The sequence below is a fragment of the Ceratotherium simum genome, chromosome 33, assembly GCF_057802395.1.
Source record: "Ceratotherium simum simum isolate JZ-2026a chromosome 33, ASM5780239v1, whole genome shotgun sequence".
In the NCBI taxonomy this organism is placed as follows: domain Eukaryota; kingdom Metazoa; phylum Chordata; class Mammalia; order Perissodactyla; family Rhinocerotidae; genus Ceratotherium; species Ceratotherium simum.
Genome location: NC_141932.1, coordinates 568,126 through 586,204, shown reverse-complemented (window position 1 = coordinate 586,204; position 18,079 = coordinate 568,126). Strand labels below are relative to the sequence as shown.

General features: G+C 51.5%; 1 protein-coding gene across 1 annotated transcript; it reads right to left on the bottom strand.

The window, feature by feature from the left end:
- Positions 1-251: 251 nt before the first annotated feature.
- LOC101396049 (vomeronasal type-2 receptor 26) lies at positions 252-15,600 on the bottom strand. Its single transcript, XM_004439251.2, has 6 exons — positions 15,380-15,600; positions 14,523-14,814; positions 6,930-7,751; positions 6,113-6,325; positions 5,148-5,271; positions 252-2,218 (listed from the first exon to the last, which is right to left on the bottom strand). Exons 1-6 carry the CDS (start codon positions 15,598-15,600, stop codon positions 1,257-1,259), a joined length of 2,634 nt encoding a protein of 877 aa, XP_004439308.1. The 3' UTR covers positions 252-1,256.
- Positions 15,601-18,079: the final 2,479 nt, after the last annotated feature.

The window sequence follows — 18,079 nt, the reverse complement described above, 5'->3', positions numbered from 1 at the left end:
GAATATTCAGTATACCAACTTATAATTATCTCAATTTTTTTAATAGATTGGTCTTTTAAAAAATTAGGATATAACGAAAGGCCACACTTTGTGATTAATTCTCTGTTTTTTGGTATCAGCTTTATTGAGATATAATCCACATACCATAAAATTCACCCATTTAAAGTATAAATTCAATGGGTTTTAGGATATTCACAGAGTTGTGTAACCATAAACCAAACTCTATGTTAGACTATTTCTTCACCCCAAAAAGAAAGGTTGCACTCCTTAGGCGTCACCCACCAATCCCTTCTCCTCCCAGGCCTAGGCAACCACCAATCGACTTGATGCCTCTATGGGTTTGCCTATTTTGGACATTTCATATAAATGAAAGCATACAGTATATGGTCTTTTGTGACAGGCTTCTTTCACTTAGCAGAATATTTCCAAGAGTCATCTGTGTTATAGCCTGTGTCAGTACTTCATTCCTTTTTGTTGTCAAATAACATCCCATTGTATGATGTGGCATATTGTGTTTATCCATTCATCAGTTGAAGGACATTTGAGTTGTTTCCACTTTTTGGCTGCTCTTAACATTTGTGCACAAGTTTTTGTGTGGACATATGTTTTCATTTCTCTTGTGTACCTATCTAAGAGTGGAATTACTTGGTCATATGCTAATTCTACCTTTAACCTTTTGGAGAACTGCCCAACTGTTTTCCAAAGCAGCTGCACCATTTTACATTCCCACCAGCAGAGGATGAGGGTTTCAACTTCCCCACATCCTCACCAACATTTGTTATCATCTTTAAGATTATTATTATTGCATCATAGGCTTTTTTCAAACTTTTTTTTTTAAGATTTTATTTATTTATTTATTTTCCCCCCAAAGCCTCAGTAGATAGTTGTATGTCATAGCTGCACATCCTTCTAGTTGCTGTATGTGGGACGCGGCCTCACCATGGCCAGAGAAGCGGTGCATTGGTGCGCGCCCGGATCCAAACCCAGGCCGCCAGCAGCGGAGCGCGCACACTTAACCCTAAGCCACGGGGCGGCCCTCAAACTTTTCTTAATTGTGGAAATTTTGCACAATATATACAAGGAGAATAGTCAGTGACCATCCACTTGCTTGCATCTTGATCTGACAGTCTTTAACATCTTGCACGCTGTGCTTTCTCTCTCTTGATCTCTCTTAAAGTCTCTTTTAAATTGCAAGAAAACAGTGAGCCCAAATCCTGAGGCCCCAGCGTCTTCAGCGAGGACTGGCTCAGGAGGCTCTAAGGCCAGGGCCTGGGGAGACGCCTGCTCCGGAGCTCCTCGCTCTGCCTTTCCCTCTCAGCCCAGCGTCCACGCCTTAACCCGGCCAGGGCGTTCTGCTCGGGCCTCAGCAGGATGATGTAGCACTTGGGGATGAAGATGCCGCCCAGAAGCCCTGCGGTGGAGGCCAGGATGGAGAAGACCTCCACAGCCACAGTGGCCTTGCCCCGAGCGCTGTGGTACAGGGGCAGGAAGGCCGTCCAGACGCTGCAGAAGAGCAGCATGCTGAAGGTGAGGAACTTGGTCTCGTTGAAGGTGGCAGGCAGGCCCCTGGCCAGGAAGGCCACAGAGAAGGTGCCCCCGGCCAGGAGGCCCAGGTAGCCCAGCACGCAGTAGAAGGCTGCGCCGGAGCCCTCCTGGCACTGGAGGACGATGTGGCCGGGCTCGGAGGCAGTGTCCCTGTCCGGGAACGGGGGCGCGGTGGCCAGCCAGACGCCGCAGAGAATGACCTGCACCGACGAGGCGCCGAGGACGACCGCGGTGGAGGCGCTGGGTCCCAGGCACACCCGGAGCCAGTCGCCCGGCCTGGTGGCTCTGAAGGCCAGGACCACGGTCAGGGTCTTGGCCAGTACGGAGGAGACGGCCACGGTGAACACGACGGCGAAGGCGCTCTGGCGCAGGAGGCAGGAGGCGGCGCTGGGCCGGCCGAGGAAGAGCAGCGCGCAGAGGGCGCAGAGCGCCAGGGAGGCGAGCAGCACGCAGCTGAGCGCCCTGTTGCTGGCCTTGACCACGGCCGAGGCGCGGTGCCGCACGAACAGCGCCAGGACCAGCAGCGCCAGGCCGGCCAGCGCCAGCGCCCCCGAGGCCAGCGCCAGCCCCAGGGGCTCGTCGAAGGCCAGGAAGGCCTCGGGCCTGGGCAGGCAGCGGTCCCGGGCCTGGCTGGGCGCCTGCTCCCCGGGGCACAGGAGACACTGCTTCATGTCTGCGGAGACACACGGACCACGTCGGCCACGAACCAGCTACGTGTTCACCACTGAGGCTCCCTAGGCGGCAAGCGCTCTCAGGAGCATTTCACGTGTGTATTTATTTATTTCAAGGCGATTTCCATGAAAAAGAGTTTTTCTTTTTCTTTCAGCTCTACTGAAGTATAATCAGCAAATAAATTATAACTATTAACAATAAATTGTAAATATTTAACGTGTACATCATGATGCTTTAATTTACGTATACACTGTGAAAGGATTCCTCCCATTTAGTTAATTAATACATCCATCGCCTCACATATTTATCTTTTTTTTTTTCTTTTTTTGGTAACAACATTTAACTTCTATTCTCTTAGCAGATTTCACTTATACAGTGTTATCAACTATTGTCATCATGTCTTACTTCAGATCCCCTATTGATTCATTCATGAATTATTCGCAGTCATCAGTGCCGAGATAGGCCACATTAGCGTCTGAAGCACAAGGAAAAATGTGCACCCTAAATATGTGTTCTTACCTTATTTTTTAAATGATTAAATTTTTTCCAGGTAGTAGTAGTAACTGTTCTTATTAGTAATTGTTATGGACTGAATTAAGATCCCCCAAAATTCATATATTGAACTCCTAACCCCCAGTACCTCAGAACATGGCTGTATTTGAAGATAAGCAAATTGGAGATGAGGTCATTATGGCAAAATAAAGTCATTAGCTTGGGCCCTAATCCAATAGGACTGGTGTCCTTATGAGAAGAGGAGATTAGGACACAGACACACACAGAGGGATGACCAGGTGAGGACACAGGGAGAAGACAGCCATCTGCAGGCCAAGGAGAGAGGCCTCAGGACAAACTTACCTGCCAACACCTTGATCTTGGATTTGCAGCCTCCAGAACTGTGAGAGCATAAATGTCTGTTGTTCAAGCCGCCCAGTCTGTGGTGTTCTGTTATGGCAGCCTTAGCAAACTAATACAGCAATTCTCACCAATTCTGCCTCCCTTTCTCTGGAGATTATTTAAAATTACTGCTCTGGACACATGAGATAGCATCACATGCCCACCAGAATGGCTCAGATGAAAAGACCCAATAACCTGAAGGCTGGTCAGGCAGAATAATGCCCCTTCCCCCAAAGATGTCTATGCCCTAAGCCCTGGAACTTGTGAACGTGTTCCCTCACGTGGCAAGATAGACTTTGCAGGTATGGTTAAGGATCTTGAGATGGGGAGATTATCCTGGACTATCCGATTGGGTCCAAAGTCATCATATGAGCCCTTAAAAGTGGGAAGGAGGGGAAGGAGAGGGCAGAGTAATGGGGCAGAAAAGGCAGGAGAGATTGCTGACTTTGAAGATGGAGGGGGCCCATGTGGCAGGGAATGCAATGGCTTCTAGAAGTTGGAAGTGACCCCCCCAGCTGACAACCCATAAGGAAATGGGGTCCCCGATCCTACAGCTGCAAGGAGCTGAATTCTGCCAATGACCTGAATGAGCTGGGAAGCAGCTTCTTCTCCAGAGCCATCAGCAGAGAGCACAGCCCTCCTGACACCTTGATTTTGGCCTGTGAGACGCTCAGCAGAGGACCCAGCTGAGGCACACTGTACACAGACTTCTGACCAATAGAAACTGTGAAATAATGGGCCGGCCCTGTGGCTTGGTGGTTGGGTGCGCTTGCTGCGACGCTGGCGGCCCGGGGTTCGGATCCCGGGTGCGCATCGAGGCACCACTTCTCTGTCCATCCTGGGGCCGAGTCCCACGTGCAGCAACTGGAAGGGTGTGCAGCTATGGCATACAACTATCTACTGGGGCTTTGGGGGCAAAAAATAAAATAAATAAAATCTTTAAAAAAAAAAAAAGAAACTGTGAAATAATAAATGTATGTGGTTTTTTTTTTTTTGTGAGGAAGAGCAGCCCTGAGCTAACATCCATGCTAATCCTCCTCTTTTTGCTGAGGAAGACCAGCTCTGAGATAACATCTATTGCCAATCCTTCTCCTTTTTTTCCCCCAAAGACCCAGTAGATAGTTGTATGTCATAGTTGCACATCCTTCTAGTTGCTGTATGTGGGACGCGGCCTCAGCATGGCCAGAGGAGCGGTGCATCGGTGTGCTCCCGGGATCCGAACCCGGGCCGCCAGCAGCGGAGCACGTGCACTTAACCGCTAAGCCACGGGGCCGGCCCTAAATGTATGTGGTTTTAAGCCACTGGTTTGTGGTAATTTGCTACAGCAGCTGCAGGAAATGAACACAGGGAGCAGTGGGTGCCGCCAACACTTGTAGTCCACTAAAGCCACACGAACGTCCACCTTGCGGCCCAGCAGTGCCACACCGACAGAAATGCATCCACATGTCCCCAGACAACATGGACAGTGGCATCCACAGCAGCACTGCTCACTACAGCCCCTGCCCGCAAAGTCACGGCGTGTCCACACTGGGGTCCTGCCAAGCACGAGACCAGGGGGGCTACGACTGCACACATCACCGAGGTGACTCACAGAAATGCACGCGGAGGAAAAGCAAGACTCGAGAGAACATTCCCTGTGCGATTACACTTATAGGAGTCAAAAGATGGGCAAAACCCATCAATGTCCGTAGAAGTCAAGACAACAGTTCCCTGGGGGACAATGACCAAGAAGGAACCCCGGGACTCTGGGGGCGGGTCATGCTCTGTTTCTCCACCTGGGGGCCAGGTACTTGGGGTGTTCTCTAGGGGAGAATTCATCGGGCTACACACTTAGGATACATGTGTTTGTCTGTCTGTTATAGTTCAATAAAATGTTTACGTAAAAATAACTATAAGAGTGACTTCCTCACCAGCACTCCACCACCCCACGCCCCCCCCCCACATCCAAAGTCCACAGAACGACTCACTGGGTTGGGGATTTGAGAGGCTGGAGGTGCCTGGAGGGCCTCTCTGGATTCAGCCGCCACAGCCCTCACCTCTTTGGTCTGCGAACTGTCCCTCGGGGCAGGGGCTGCAGTCGAAACAGCAGTGCGGGGCTCCCTGGCGCAGGATCTGGCTGGACCCTGGAGCACAGCTCGTGCTGCAGGCAGAGCTGGGGACCTGAGGACGGATGAGCAGAGGGTGTCCTTAGCGACCAGTCCGCGGCATGGGGCCCGGGGTCCTGTCCTGGAACAGCTCAGGGAAGCAGTCCAGTGTCCTTCCCACCCACAGGAAGATGAGGCTCCTTTCAGGGGAAAAAACATCTCAGTTACAGAGAAGTCAGAGTGGAGAGGCACCCACGGATGTAGCAATGAAGCAAACCCTCAGGTGGTGCTCAGCTGGCTGGTGGGAAAGCTCAGGAACACTGCCTGAGATGGCGCCCTTCCAGTCCCTCTGAGACTCCCCCAGCCAGAACTGTAGCTGCTGAGGCCCCCTTCACGAGCTCACATTGTTTAGCCAGTGGCCTCCATCTACTCAGGACTTGCGGAGGGATGGTTCTGACTCCCTGAGCCTGCCTCCCGCCTCCAGGCCAGAGCTACGGGGAGGCAGCAACTAACTTTGTTAATAAGTGAAATGAAAACACATGTCCTGCCCCTCCCAGAGGCTGGATGGGAATGTGTGTGGTGAAGTGTATTCCTATCTTCCCAGGTAAACGCCCCACCTCGTCACCAAGCAGGTCCCCGAGGACAGACAAGAAGAGTGCTCTAGTGGGAACTCCGGGTGGAGACTCTACTTCAACTTCTGTGGCTCCAATATTTTCATTTTTGGTGGTGAGTAAATGACTTTTATCTCCTAATAGAAGGGTCTAGTATGGCTAAACAACAGAGCTGAGTTATGATTGGCCCAATTTAAAGCCCCACCCACTTCATGCATCAAATAGCAACTTGAACCACTGGCCTCTGAGTTCTCCTCTGATTTTAATATGCCGGGACCGGGGTCACTATGCACCCAGACAACTCACCTGGAGCTCCTCCTGCATCAACTGGACCATCAGTCTCTCCCCTGAGGAAGCTTGTGGGTTGACTACGCCTATGCGGACAAAGTGGAATAGGCCTTCGGCGGTCTTCTGCCCTTGAAGAATGTCATATTTTGTAACCATATCTCCATTGGCATCAAAAACAATCTCCGTCCCATCGGGGGTCTTGAAATGCACCTTCCTGAGGGAATGCAGAAGCTGGGGGAAGGAAGGGCGATGTAGATTGGCCAGTGCTCATCCCTGGGGTCTGTCCAAAACGCTGCGGGCCAATGACCATGGCGATGAGCAGGTGACTCTCCAGGCAGGGCCAACTCATCCACAGGGCCCCCGATACTTTCAGGGGCCCGTGAAAATATTTTAATTTTAACTTCTTGTAAAATAAGAAGAAACAAATAAAGTAATAATGACCATATAATAATGAATCCAGCCCAGATTATGTTCGCCTTGACAGCAAGGCAGTAGTAAAAGACAATTTTTAATATTTTTTAATGGAGGAAGGGACCCACAAAAGTCACAATGCAGCACTGGCTCCTGGGACTCTGGCCATGCACTCCCTTCCTCAGCCTTCCCATGACACTCCGAGTCCAAACTCCACAGGGCCTGCCCAGCCTGGCCTCTGCCTTCCTGACCCCCTAGAGGGAGCCTCCACACCACCTGCGCCCCAGCCACGTGCCTTTCCCTGCTCATCATGCCTTTCCCTGCTCATCGTCACTGAGAGAGCTGGCTCTGCGCTGCCCCCTGGCTTGGGCAGAGTGAGCCTCCCGCTCCGGGCCACCCTGCAGCGTCCACACGGTCCCCTCACCTGCCAGGGCCGGAAGTGCCGAGGGTCTGCGCACGTCCTGTCCCCATGCTCGTGCTCACAGGCGCCCAGGTCCTGCAGGGCGTGGGCGATGCTGTAGACGGCCGGGTACCCGATGTCCGCTTTACTCACCTCCTGGAAAGGGTGCTCCCGGCCCCTCAGGCTCTCATTACCAGAGCAGAACCGGACTCCCCCTGCTGCGGAGCTCTCCCCCGCTGGCCCTGGGCTTCTGCGGGGCCACGTGCATCCAAAGGTGACCTCCCAGAATCTCTCTGTGAACATGTCCTCTGGGGTCTGGGCGGGGTGCAGGCGAGCAAAGTACTCGGGGAAGCCGAGGACCTGGCTGCTGTGCTGGAGGAGGCTGAAGGAGCTCTGCAGGAGCTGGGACACGCCCGGGACGGCCAGGGCCAACACAGCGTGCAGTGTGTCCCCGCTGACCCAGACCCGGCCCCAGATGCCATGGCCCAGCAAGCCCTGCAGGATGAGCTGAAAGTTCGAGTTGCTCAGGAAGACGACGATGCCAGTGGCCGTGCAGCGCCCCATCTCCCGGACGATGGCTTCCGTCTTCTCCAGGGACTGCTGGGAGGGGACGTAGAGGTGGAACTCGATGCAGATGCCAGCCTCGCCCAGCTCCTGGGTCACCAGTGAGCTGCTCTGCTGCCCGTAGTCATCGTCCTGGGCCAGAATGCCCACCCAGGACCACCCAAAGTGGACAACCAGGTGTGCCACCGCACGGGAGGTCGTGAGGTCACTGGCCACGGTCCGAAGGAAGGACGGGAACTGGGTCTTGTCACTGAGGCTGGCCAGAGTGGATGAGTGACTGACCTGGGCAGGAAGGGCCGGGGCAGAGAGGAGAGGGGTGAGAACCAGGAAGGAGCCTGCAGTGGGAGCTCAGGCACTGCTGATGGGCAGGTTTCAACAAGGGGAGGGGGGTCCAGCCAGGACACAGGCAGGGTGACCAGCTCGTCCCGGTTCCCCCAGCATGGTCCCGGTTTTGCCGTAGAAAGCCCCACATCCCACGAGCACCCTCAGTCCTGGGCAGACGGGGATGGTGGTCATCCTAATTAGAGCAGAGCCTGGTACATGGTCACCTCTCCAAAAACATCAGTGGCTGCGTTAGATCGCCAGGCCCTGAGCGCCTCCAGCGTTAACAGGGGACTCTGTTAGGTGCGGGTGCTGGTTGGGGATCCGGAGTCTGCATTTCTAACATCCCCCAGGTGATGACGATTCTCAGTCTGCACTTTGAGGAGCGGGTCCTAGCCCACCGAGGCACCATGGAATCATCTAGACAACATTAAAAAAAACACTGATGCTTGAACCAGCGTCACCATCCTGCTGCTTTCTTATTAACCAGTTAGAGAAATCTTTGTCGTGTGTTCATTCCGTCCTTGTAAGAGAGCTATGTTTTCTAATCTTTTTATTTATTTACTTACTTACTTATTTGCTGAGGAAGATTGGCCCTGGGCTAACATCCATGCCCATCTTCCTCCACTTTATATGGGACGCTGACACAGCATGGCTTGACAAGCGATGCATCTGTAGGCGCCCAGGATCTGAACCTTCGAACCCCGGGCCGCCAAAGCGGAGCATGCGCATTGAACGCTGCGCCACCAGGCCGCCCCTCTAATCTTTTTGTGTGTGTGTGAGGAGGACTAGCCCGGAGCTAACATCCAGTGACAATCCTCCCCTTTTTTCTTGAGGAAGAGTGGCCCTAACATCTGTGCCCATCTTCCTCTACTTTACATAGGACGGCACCACAGCATGGCTTAACAAGCGGTGCGACGGTGCACGCCCGGGATAGGAACCTGCGAACCCGGGGCCTCGGAAGCAGAGCGCGCGAATTCCCTCTAATCTTTTAAAAATGTCGCTCTGAGGGTCGCGGAGGTCCCCGCCACAGCCCAGGCAGCCCCGCCTGCTCACGTGCACCGCGTGGGCCGTTGAGCCCAGACCCGTCCTTCTGGCTCCTGGGATGAAACCAAGGAGCAGGTGAGCTCTGCCTTCGTTCCCCTCCGTCTCCCTCCCGCTGGCCCTCCTCCTGCATTCGTTTCCTGGGTCCGTGTCTCGGCGGCTTGGGTTCTGATTCCAGCGCCGGCTGCACAGAGCTCGCGGGTTGCCCTTCCCGGGCGTGATACGGGACCTGCCAGTGCGCTCTGACCACTCGGGATCTTGTGGCGAGAGCGGTGGGAATCTCCCCTGCGGGTGAGGTGACGGAGTCTGGGGTGTCCGTTTTCGCTTGTGGGTTGACTTCTCAAGGAAGCGACGATTCCCTGCGCCCCGGGAGCGACACGCGGGGTTCTTCTCCGTGTTCGCGGTGACCCGGGCCGAGGCGCGGAAGGGAGCTGCTGGCGCTGGCGCCTGTGGCGGTGAGAGCCTCGCACGCCTTGGTCTGGGCGCAGAGCCTCCTCTTACCGCCAGGGGGAGGAACACAGTGGGTCAGAGGAGGCGACACCCGCGCTTCCCGCGAAGGCGCTGTAGTCTGACTGGTTCTGGAGACAGACACGGCTGACCAAATCTCACAGAGGCCGAGCCCCCAGATTCAGGACATGCAGATACAGGACGCCCAGGTAAACTTGAATTTCAGATAAACGACGAAATATTTTAGTATAGTATGTTCCATGCAATATTTGGGACAAACTTATACTAAAAAATTGTCATTGCTTATCTGAAATCCAGATGTACCCGGCTGTCCTGTGAGCATTTAATCTGACAACCCGACATATATGGGAAAGAGGAGCTTCTTGAGTGGTGTTCAGGAAATGCTTCTAATGCCTTCCATGAGCTTGAATTTGAAAGAAAAGAAAAGAAAAGAAAAAACCTCAACCGCGATCCTAAAAGCATTTTATATCCAAACCCAAGTTGAGGCAGTCGGAGTGAATCCTTGGACAAATCAGCCTGGTTCGATAATTTGGAGTTGAAAACACTTTATGTCTTGGGGGTCGGCCGGTGGCCTAGTGATTAAGTTCTGGCACTCCACTTCTGCAGCCCAGGGTTCACACAGTTCTGAACCCAGGTCTGGGATGTACTCACTGCTTATGAAGCCGTGCTGTGGTGGCATCCCACACACAAAATAAAGGAAGATGGGCACAGATGTTAGCCCAGGGCCAGTCTTCCTCAGCAAAAAGAGGAGGATTGGCAACAGATGTTAGCTCAGGGCTAATCTTCCTCACCAAAAAAGGGGGAAAAAACCACTTAGGTCTTTTCCTTCGATTTATGTGTAGAATATAACTCAAGTTCTTATTTTATCATTTTTTTTGTAAGACTTGGATTTGTTTTCTCATGAAGTGAGCAGTTAATCCAAACTTCCTAAAATTCCGTATAATGTTAAGAAAAATGTAAGGATATGAATAAACTCACTCAAACAGCAAATGTTGCCAAATTCTAACACATTTCATTGTGCCTTTTCAGTCTCATTTTTGCAGTAAATATAAAGTCAGACAAATAAGGTTTACTTTCCACAAATGTTCTCCAGCTTTATAAATCCGCCCAAGAGTTGACTCACGCTATCCTCCTTTGCATTCTGGAACAACCAGACACTCTAGTTTAGAACAAAACTACTCCCTTCATCTTTGATAAACAAAACTCAGCCTGTTAGCTTGCCAGGTTGTTTGTACTCCATTCTTAGAATGGCCTGACCATAAACTCTTTTTTGTTTTTTTTTGTGAGGAAGATCAGCCCTGAGCTAACATCCATGCCAATCCTCTTCTCTTTGCTGAGGAAGACTGGCCCTAAGCTAACATCCGTGTCCATCTTCCTCCACTTTATGTGGGACGCTGCCACAGCATGGGCTGACAAGCGGTGCTCTGTGCGCACCTGGGATCTGAACCCCAGGCCGCTAGCAGCGGAACGCATGTGCTTAACCACTATGCCATGGGGCCGGCCCCCAAGACCACAAACTCTTAACCAAAGTAACTCACTTCTTCAAAGAGAAAACTCAGAGGAAAGTAGTTTCGAAGGATCTGTCCTATACGAGCATTTTGCAGACGGCAAAGCTGATAGCCTTGCATGATATCTTCCCCGACAGCCACACATACTTGTCCCCCCTTCTTAAAGTGTCAACAAGGAACACACTCATTAATGAGACCCAAATCTCCGCTCCTCTCTAATGTGTACAAATGGGAAGTCAAGGTAGAAATGCCAAATCTATTCTTTGAGATGGCATTTCAGTGTTCCGTCTTACTTAGAAATTATCCCAGTATCCAAAGACCATTGAATATTTAATTGAAATTAGTATTAGTCCAATCTCTTAAAGTTAAGTTAGGCTCTTGGAAATGACCCTTAAGTTGATACCCCATGGATCATAATTACTATTGATATAAGAACATTTATCAGAATGATAATTCAATTCAGTTGAACACATTACATTTTTCTTAAGCTTAAACATTATGTAGAAGTAATAGTCACATATCTGATCAGATTTAAAAAGAAATGTGGCAGAATTGAAATTAGCTCTTTCAGAAGAGAAGAAAAATTTGTTTGTTTTGTAAACCAGGGGCATGACAACTCAGCCAAACCCAAGGGGTTGTTTTGGTGACATTCAGAATCTCCTCTCTCTGGGGAGGTTACACCAAAAATCACCTTTCTCTATCTGTTGCCTGGAGTCGACTGAATATGCCAGGAGCAATTTGGCATTTTAACAGAAAGAAAACCAAATTCCAAACTCATATTAATATGATATTTAGAATAACAAATTCACAAGGCTCTTTTTTTTTTTCTTATGGATAAACTCTTATTATTGTGTTACCATCTAATGAATTTATTTTTAAACTGGATCATCATTTCAATTAAGAGGCAGCTGGGCTACAATCATCTGTTGTTCTCGGGAACCCATGCTTCTATCTCAAGCAAGGACCAATTGCCTCTGGAACTTAGCTTAAAACAACACCCACGTATTAGCTCGCAGTGTCTGTAGGTCAGGAGTTGGGGTACGTCTTCCTTAGCTGGGTCCTCTGCTCAGAGTCTCACACGGCTGCAATCAAGGGATCAGCCAGGGCTGCGTTCTCATCGGAGGCTGAGGTCCAGTCCCAGGATCACCGGTTTTTGGCAGAACTGTTTCTTGCAGCTGTAGGACTGAGGTCCCACTTTTTGGCTTGCTCTCGCCCGGGGGCCACTCTCAGCTCCTAGAGGCCACCTCAGGTTCTTGTCACGTGGCCCGCTACTCTCACAGCATGGTAGTTTAATTCTGCTTCTGGCCAGAGGAGAAAAATGTCTCTTCAGTCTGCTAGGTTGGGGTCTTCTATGATGTAATCACGAGAGCAACTGTCCCAGGATATTCAATTTCCTCTCCACACTTGGGGATCAGGGATTATACAGGGTGAGTGCACCAGCAAGAATCTCAGGGGCCACCTTAGCATTCTGCCTCCCACACAAACATTCTTAAAAACATAGCATTCTTGAGCCAGCCCTGATGGCCTAGTGGTTAAAGTTTGGCGCTCACCACTTCGGCAGCCCAGGTTCGTTTCCCGGTCTCGGAACCACACCACCTGTCTGTCAGTTGCCATGCTGTGGCAGCAGCCCACATAGAAGAACCAGAAGGACTTACAACTAGGATATACAAGCATGCACTGGGGCTTTGGGGAGGAGAAAAAAAAAGAGGAAAATTGGCAAGGGATATTAGCTCAAGGCGAATCTTTCTCTGCAAAAAAACAAAAACAAAAACAAAAACAAAAAACACAGCATTCTTAAAATGGCATCTTGTTTTCACAGACCTGTCCAAATTCACATGTATTTCCCCTGAGCCTCTTCATCTGTACCAGCGAGGTGGTTATTTGCAGAGGTTCTGTAAGAATTGTCCTCCTTTTTATCAGGATAGAACTGGAAAAATCGATAGTACAAGTGAGCCCAGACCTAGAGTGTCAGACCTGAGAAGAACTCCCTCTGCATAACCAGTCCTCTGAGAAGAAGCAAGGGTTGCACTTCCTCTGTGGCACTAACTCCCATAAAGCCTTCCTAGGAAACAGCCCAGAATGTGCTCTGGGCCTTGCAGGGCCCGGGCTCCCTGGGTAGGAAGGAAGGCCCTTCCCCGCAGCGAGGAAACAGCAAATTTAAGGCTTTCAAGGAGAGAGGAATTTACCCAAATGTATAGGTTTCATAGTCAAAGTGAGTGAATTTAAACTGGAATCCTTACATGATGCTGATGGGAATGTGAAATGGTGCAGCCGCTTTGGAAAGTGCTCCGGCAGTTCTTCAAATAGTTAAACACAGATTTACCATGTGACACATTGATTCCACGCATATACCCAAGAGAACTGAAAACACATGCATAAAAAAATATTGAAGGTGTGTATGTTTTGCATGATGTCATACCTTAATTGACTTTTTCAATTATCTGGCCAGGGACCCATTCTAGATAAGAGGATTTCTCCTGTCTGACCTTGAAGGGATACAGTGAAAATTTAATGGGAGAAGCCGGGGCCAATGCCGGGCACAGAGTGGGCCCCCTTCAGAGCATATTAACAGTGAGGCAGGCGATGGCAGCTCTAAGAGAGTGACTCAGTAAGCGCACAATAACTGTTAGTAATTAAAATTAGTTGGAGGGATAGCAGCCTCGTTCTGTCAGTAACTAGTGGGACATCCAGCAAGTCATCTTGCCTCTTGTCAACAAGAATGGGGGCATTTGGACTCGAATAAGTGGCACCCTAACTTTAGCATGCACACAAACCACCTGGGGACCTTGTTAAAACGCAGACTCTGATTGAGCAAGTTTGGCTGTGTCCTGAGACGTTGCCTTGGTAACACGCTCCCATAACAGAAAAGAGAAAAGAAAACACATGTGTACACAAAAACCTACACACAGATGTGCATAGCAGCATTATTCACAATTGCCAAAAAGTGGCCACAGCTCAAACATCCATCAACAGACGAGGGGACAAACAACGTGGTCCATCCACACAACGGCACGAGATTCAGCCATAGGAAGGAATGAAGCACCGACACGCGCCACCGCTTGGATGAACCTTGACAACATACGGTCGGTGAAAGAAGCCAGCCACAAAAGACCGCATACTACATAATTCCTTTTGTACGAAATGTCTAGAAAAGGTAAATCCACAGTGACGGAAAGCGGATTCATAGTTGCCGGGGGTGTGGTTCCTTATGGGGTGAAGAGAATGTTTTATAATTGATCATGGTGATACTGGTTGGGCAGCGCTGAGTACACTAACAGCCACCGAATTGCTCACTGTAAGAGGGTGAATTGTATGGTGTGTGAATTATATCTCAGTAAACCTGTTAAAATAGGACCCAGTTTAAAGGAAAACAAGAAGAAAAGGTGGCACTTGGTCACGACCACCATCGTGGGCCTGACTCTGAGGGCCTGAAATTTGGGAAACACCTGGGGGGGTGGGGGGGAGGCTGGCCAGCATGAGCCCCACCGCCCGGGTTGAGTCCCGCTGGATGAGCTCAGACCCGTCTGTGACTGTTCCTAAACCTCAGTTTCCCCATCAATGCCGTGGGATCCGCATTCCCTGAGCACCAGGTTACTGTGTCGGGCACCTGAAGCCTTAGTGGAAATCTGCCCCTGAGCGCAGCCAATACCGCCATCGGCATCACCACCGTCACTATTTATTTGTGGAGGGAAAAGGCTCTGGGACGACTCACCTGGGGAAACTTGTAGAGCCCCAGCAGCCTGGCCATGGGGATGGACACGGCCGAGCGCGTGTCTCCCACCAGGGCGGCCCGGGGCGGGCTGAGCTGACACTCGTAGTTGGGGACTGGCTCCTCCCACCCCGTGAGCAAGGCCATCGTCTCGTGGAGGGCTCCCGCCACCGAGTCCCCAGAGTTCCAGATGGAGAAGCCCAGAGTGAGGTTGGGCAGCAGGCGGCCGTCCCGGTTGATCTCCTCGACGGCAAAGACAAAACTCTGGGCCACCCGGTAGCCCCACAAGGACATGCTGAGGGGAAGAGAAGGCGAGGTCCGCGTCAGCTGGCAGTGCCTACAGTGAGAGGAACACGTGGCGGGAAGGCGGCTGGTGACTGCGAGGACTGACAGCACGGAGACAGGGACAGGGACCTGTGTGGCCACGTGGCTCACAACAGCCACAAGGACGTGTCAGCAAAGACAGGCCAGGAAACCCTGCACAGCAATGGGCAGAGGGGAGCCCCAGGGGCTGATGAACTCATGAAGAGCTTTGTTCATTCCACACACTTGTATTCATTCAACAAACACGCCTGCTGTGTGCCTGCTGATGTTCTAGCCACGGAGGGCCTGCGGCAATGAAAGAGACAGGAATCCCTGACCTGGGGTCCATGTGGCCTGGGCAACCCCGTTTCAGACAGAGACAAGCACGAACAGGAAAGCAAGGACGAGGGAAGTGGTGAGGGAGGCCTGAGAGACAGACCAACTAACACTTAGACAAACAGAACAAACCCACCATCCCCTGGGGTCCTGAGAATCAGCCACCCGAGGCGCCCTCAGGCCCCTGTCCCAACTTCCCCAGCACCCCGGCGGCCACTCACATCACAGACGCCTGCCCGGCTGGCGGGACCGTGAAATTGAACAGGGGGCCAGTTTTGAAGCGAAAGATGGAGAAGCTGCCCCCGACCACCACGTCCCCGGGCTGGTTGAAGTGGGCACTTTTCCCCGGCAGGTGCCAGCCTGTCGGCCCGGATAGGGAGGCCCCGGGGACAGAGCCCGTGAAGGCGAGGGTGAGGGCAGGCAGCAGGGAGCAGAGCCACATGCCTGAGCTGTGTGGCCATGCTGCACAATGACAGGGCTTTTATCTGGGAGGTCGCCCTCACTCCAGGGCCTGGGGGCTGGGGACACACCTGGAGGAGCCTCGGGATCCACTCCGTGGGGAGGACAAGGACGCTGGGCCTCGGCTGGGCAGCCTGAAATCCCAGGCCATTAAAAGTCTTACCTCCTTCCTCTGGGGCCCCCCGCCTCCCCCAAGCCGAGGGTGACAGCTCGTGGGCCTCACCTGCAGACTCCCGGGAGGGACCTCAGGGACCCCACAAGCCCAGGTGCAGCTGAACTCAGGGTCCCCAGGTCACTGTTTGGAGAGAGGCCCATGAGGGCCTGGAGGCCAGAAGCCTTATGACTCCCCGCCCCGCCCCCTCCTTGCCTGGTAGCCTTTGGAGATGGGGGAGTCCCCAGAGCTGCAGGTGGCCCTGGACCACTGCCTCCTGTCCCAGGGCCACCAAGGCCACTAAGCAGAGGAACAGGCATGTGCAGCTCCAGGTGGCAGCTGGAGGCCTGGCCCAGGCTGGGCGGGTGCGTCTCTCCAACACAGGGCAGGAAATGGTGCTATCTGCCCAGTCAGGGGTGGCTGCTGCCCTCTGTGCAAGAGAAGATGGTCAACACCATTAGCCATCAGGGACCTGCAAATCAAAACCGCAGTGAGACACCAGTTCACATCCACTAGGATGCTTGTTGTTAGTGCTGTGGAGTGGATTCTGACTTCTAGGGACCCTGTGGACAGCAGAGGAGAGCCTTAACCAGTCTTTCTGTGCCATCCTCTCACCTTCCAGCACTATATCAGACAAGGCTCCGCTGCTACTCTAGGGTTTTCGTTGCCAAGTTTTTCGTAAGTGGGTGGCCAGGTCCGTCTTCCTAGTCTGTCTTAGTCTGAAAGCTCTGCTGAAACCTGTCCACCATGGGTGAGCCAGCTGGTATTTGAAATACTGGTGACATAGCTTTCAGCATCACAGCAATGCAGCCAACGCAGTATGACAACTGACAGATGGGTGGTGTGATTCCCTGACAAGAAAGGAACCTGGGCCGCAGCAGTGAGACCACCAAAGCTAAACCACTAGACCACCGGGGCTGGCTACTAGGATGGCTACAATAAAAAATAAAAATAGGGGCCGGCCCGGTGGTGTAGTGGTTAGGTTTGCACTCTCCACTTCAGGCAGCCTAGGATTCACAAGTTCGGATCCCGAGCACGGACCTACACACCACTCATCAAGCCATGCCGTGGCAGGCGTCCCACATAAAGTAGAGGAAGATGGGCACGCATGTTAAAGGGCCAATCTTCCTCAGCAAAAAAGAGGATGATTGGCAACAGGTATTAGCGCAGGGCTAATTTTCCTCACACACAAAAATAAATAAATAAAAATAAAAAAAGGAAAATAACAAGTGCTGGTGAGGATGTGTAGAAATTGGAACTCTTGTGCACTGTTGGTGGGAATATAAATTGGTGCAGCTGTTTTGGAAAACAGTCCGGCCGTTCCTCAAAATGCTAAACATGGACCCAGCGATTCCACTCCTCAAGAGAAACGATAATATCCGTCCACACAAACACTTGCACGTGAGCGTTTATAGCAGCATCATCCATACCAGCCAAAAAGTGGAAACAATCCAAAATGCCCACTAACTGATGAAAGAAGAAACAAAATTACATCTATCCATACAATGGAATATTATTCAACCATAAAAAGGAATGAAGTTCTGACACACGATACAACGTGGATGAACCTTGAAAACCTTATGCCAAGTGAAAGAAGCCAGACACAAAAGGTCACATATTATCCTATTTCTATGAAATCTCCAGAACAGGCAAATCCAGAGAACCAATGTCCACACAAAGATTTGTACACAAAAGGTCATAGCAGCTTTATTAATGAGAACTCCAAACTGGAAATAACCCAAGATGTCCACCACCAGGTGAGTGGAGAAACAAACCGTGTCTCCATATACCCATATAACGGAAAACTGCGCGGCAATGGAGAGGAAGCACCCTGACACACACAGCAGTATGGCTGGATCTCACAGACATGCCGAGGGAAAGCCACAGAAGTGGATGCATAATACTATTCCATTTCTATGAAGTTCCAGAAAAGGCGAAACCAATCTATGGTGTTAGACAACAGAATGGCGGTTTGAGAATTCGTCCAGCTGGCAGGTGGAGTGTGAAGCTCAAGCTGCCTCGATGTCCTCCATCCCTGACCCTCTTGCTGCCACACAGGGCTCGGCTAATGTGCCACCCTCTCCATCTCCTCCTGAGTGCGGAAGGCTGAGAGTGACCTGGAGAACCCAGCAGGAATCCAGTTTCTCCCCGTCATCGAGCCTTCCAAAAGAGACTGCCTTGTGTGGGGGAAAAGTCAATTAAACGAGTAAACACAAAAATAATTTAAAAAGTGAAAAGCGTCAGGAAGAACGCAAGCAGAGGGGACTTGAGAGAGCTGTCTGGGCGGCGCTGCTTTAGCAGAGGTGGGAGG

Coding starts and splice junctions, on each gene's coding strand:
- LOC101396049 (XM_004439251.2), bottom strand. CDS start 15,600: ATGTGGCTCTGCTCCCTGCTGCCTGCCCTCACCCTCGCCTTCACGGGC. Junction 14,815..15,379: donor GCCGGGCAGGCGTCTGTGAT/GTGAGTGGCCGC, acceptor TCTTCCCCTCAG/CATGTCCTTGTGGGGCTACC. Junction 5,272..6,112: donor TGATGCAGGAGGAGCTCCAG/GTGAGTTGTCTG, acceptor ATCCGTCCTCAG/GTCCCCAGCTCTGCCTGCAG.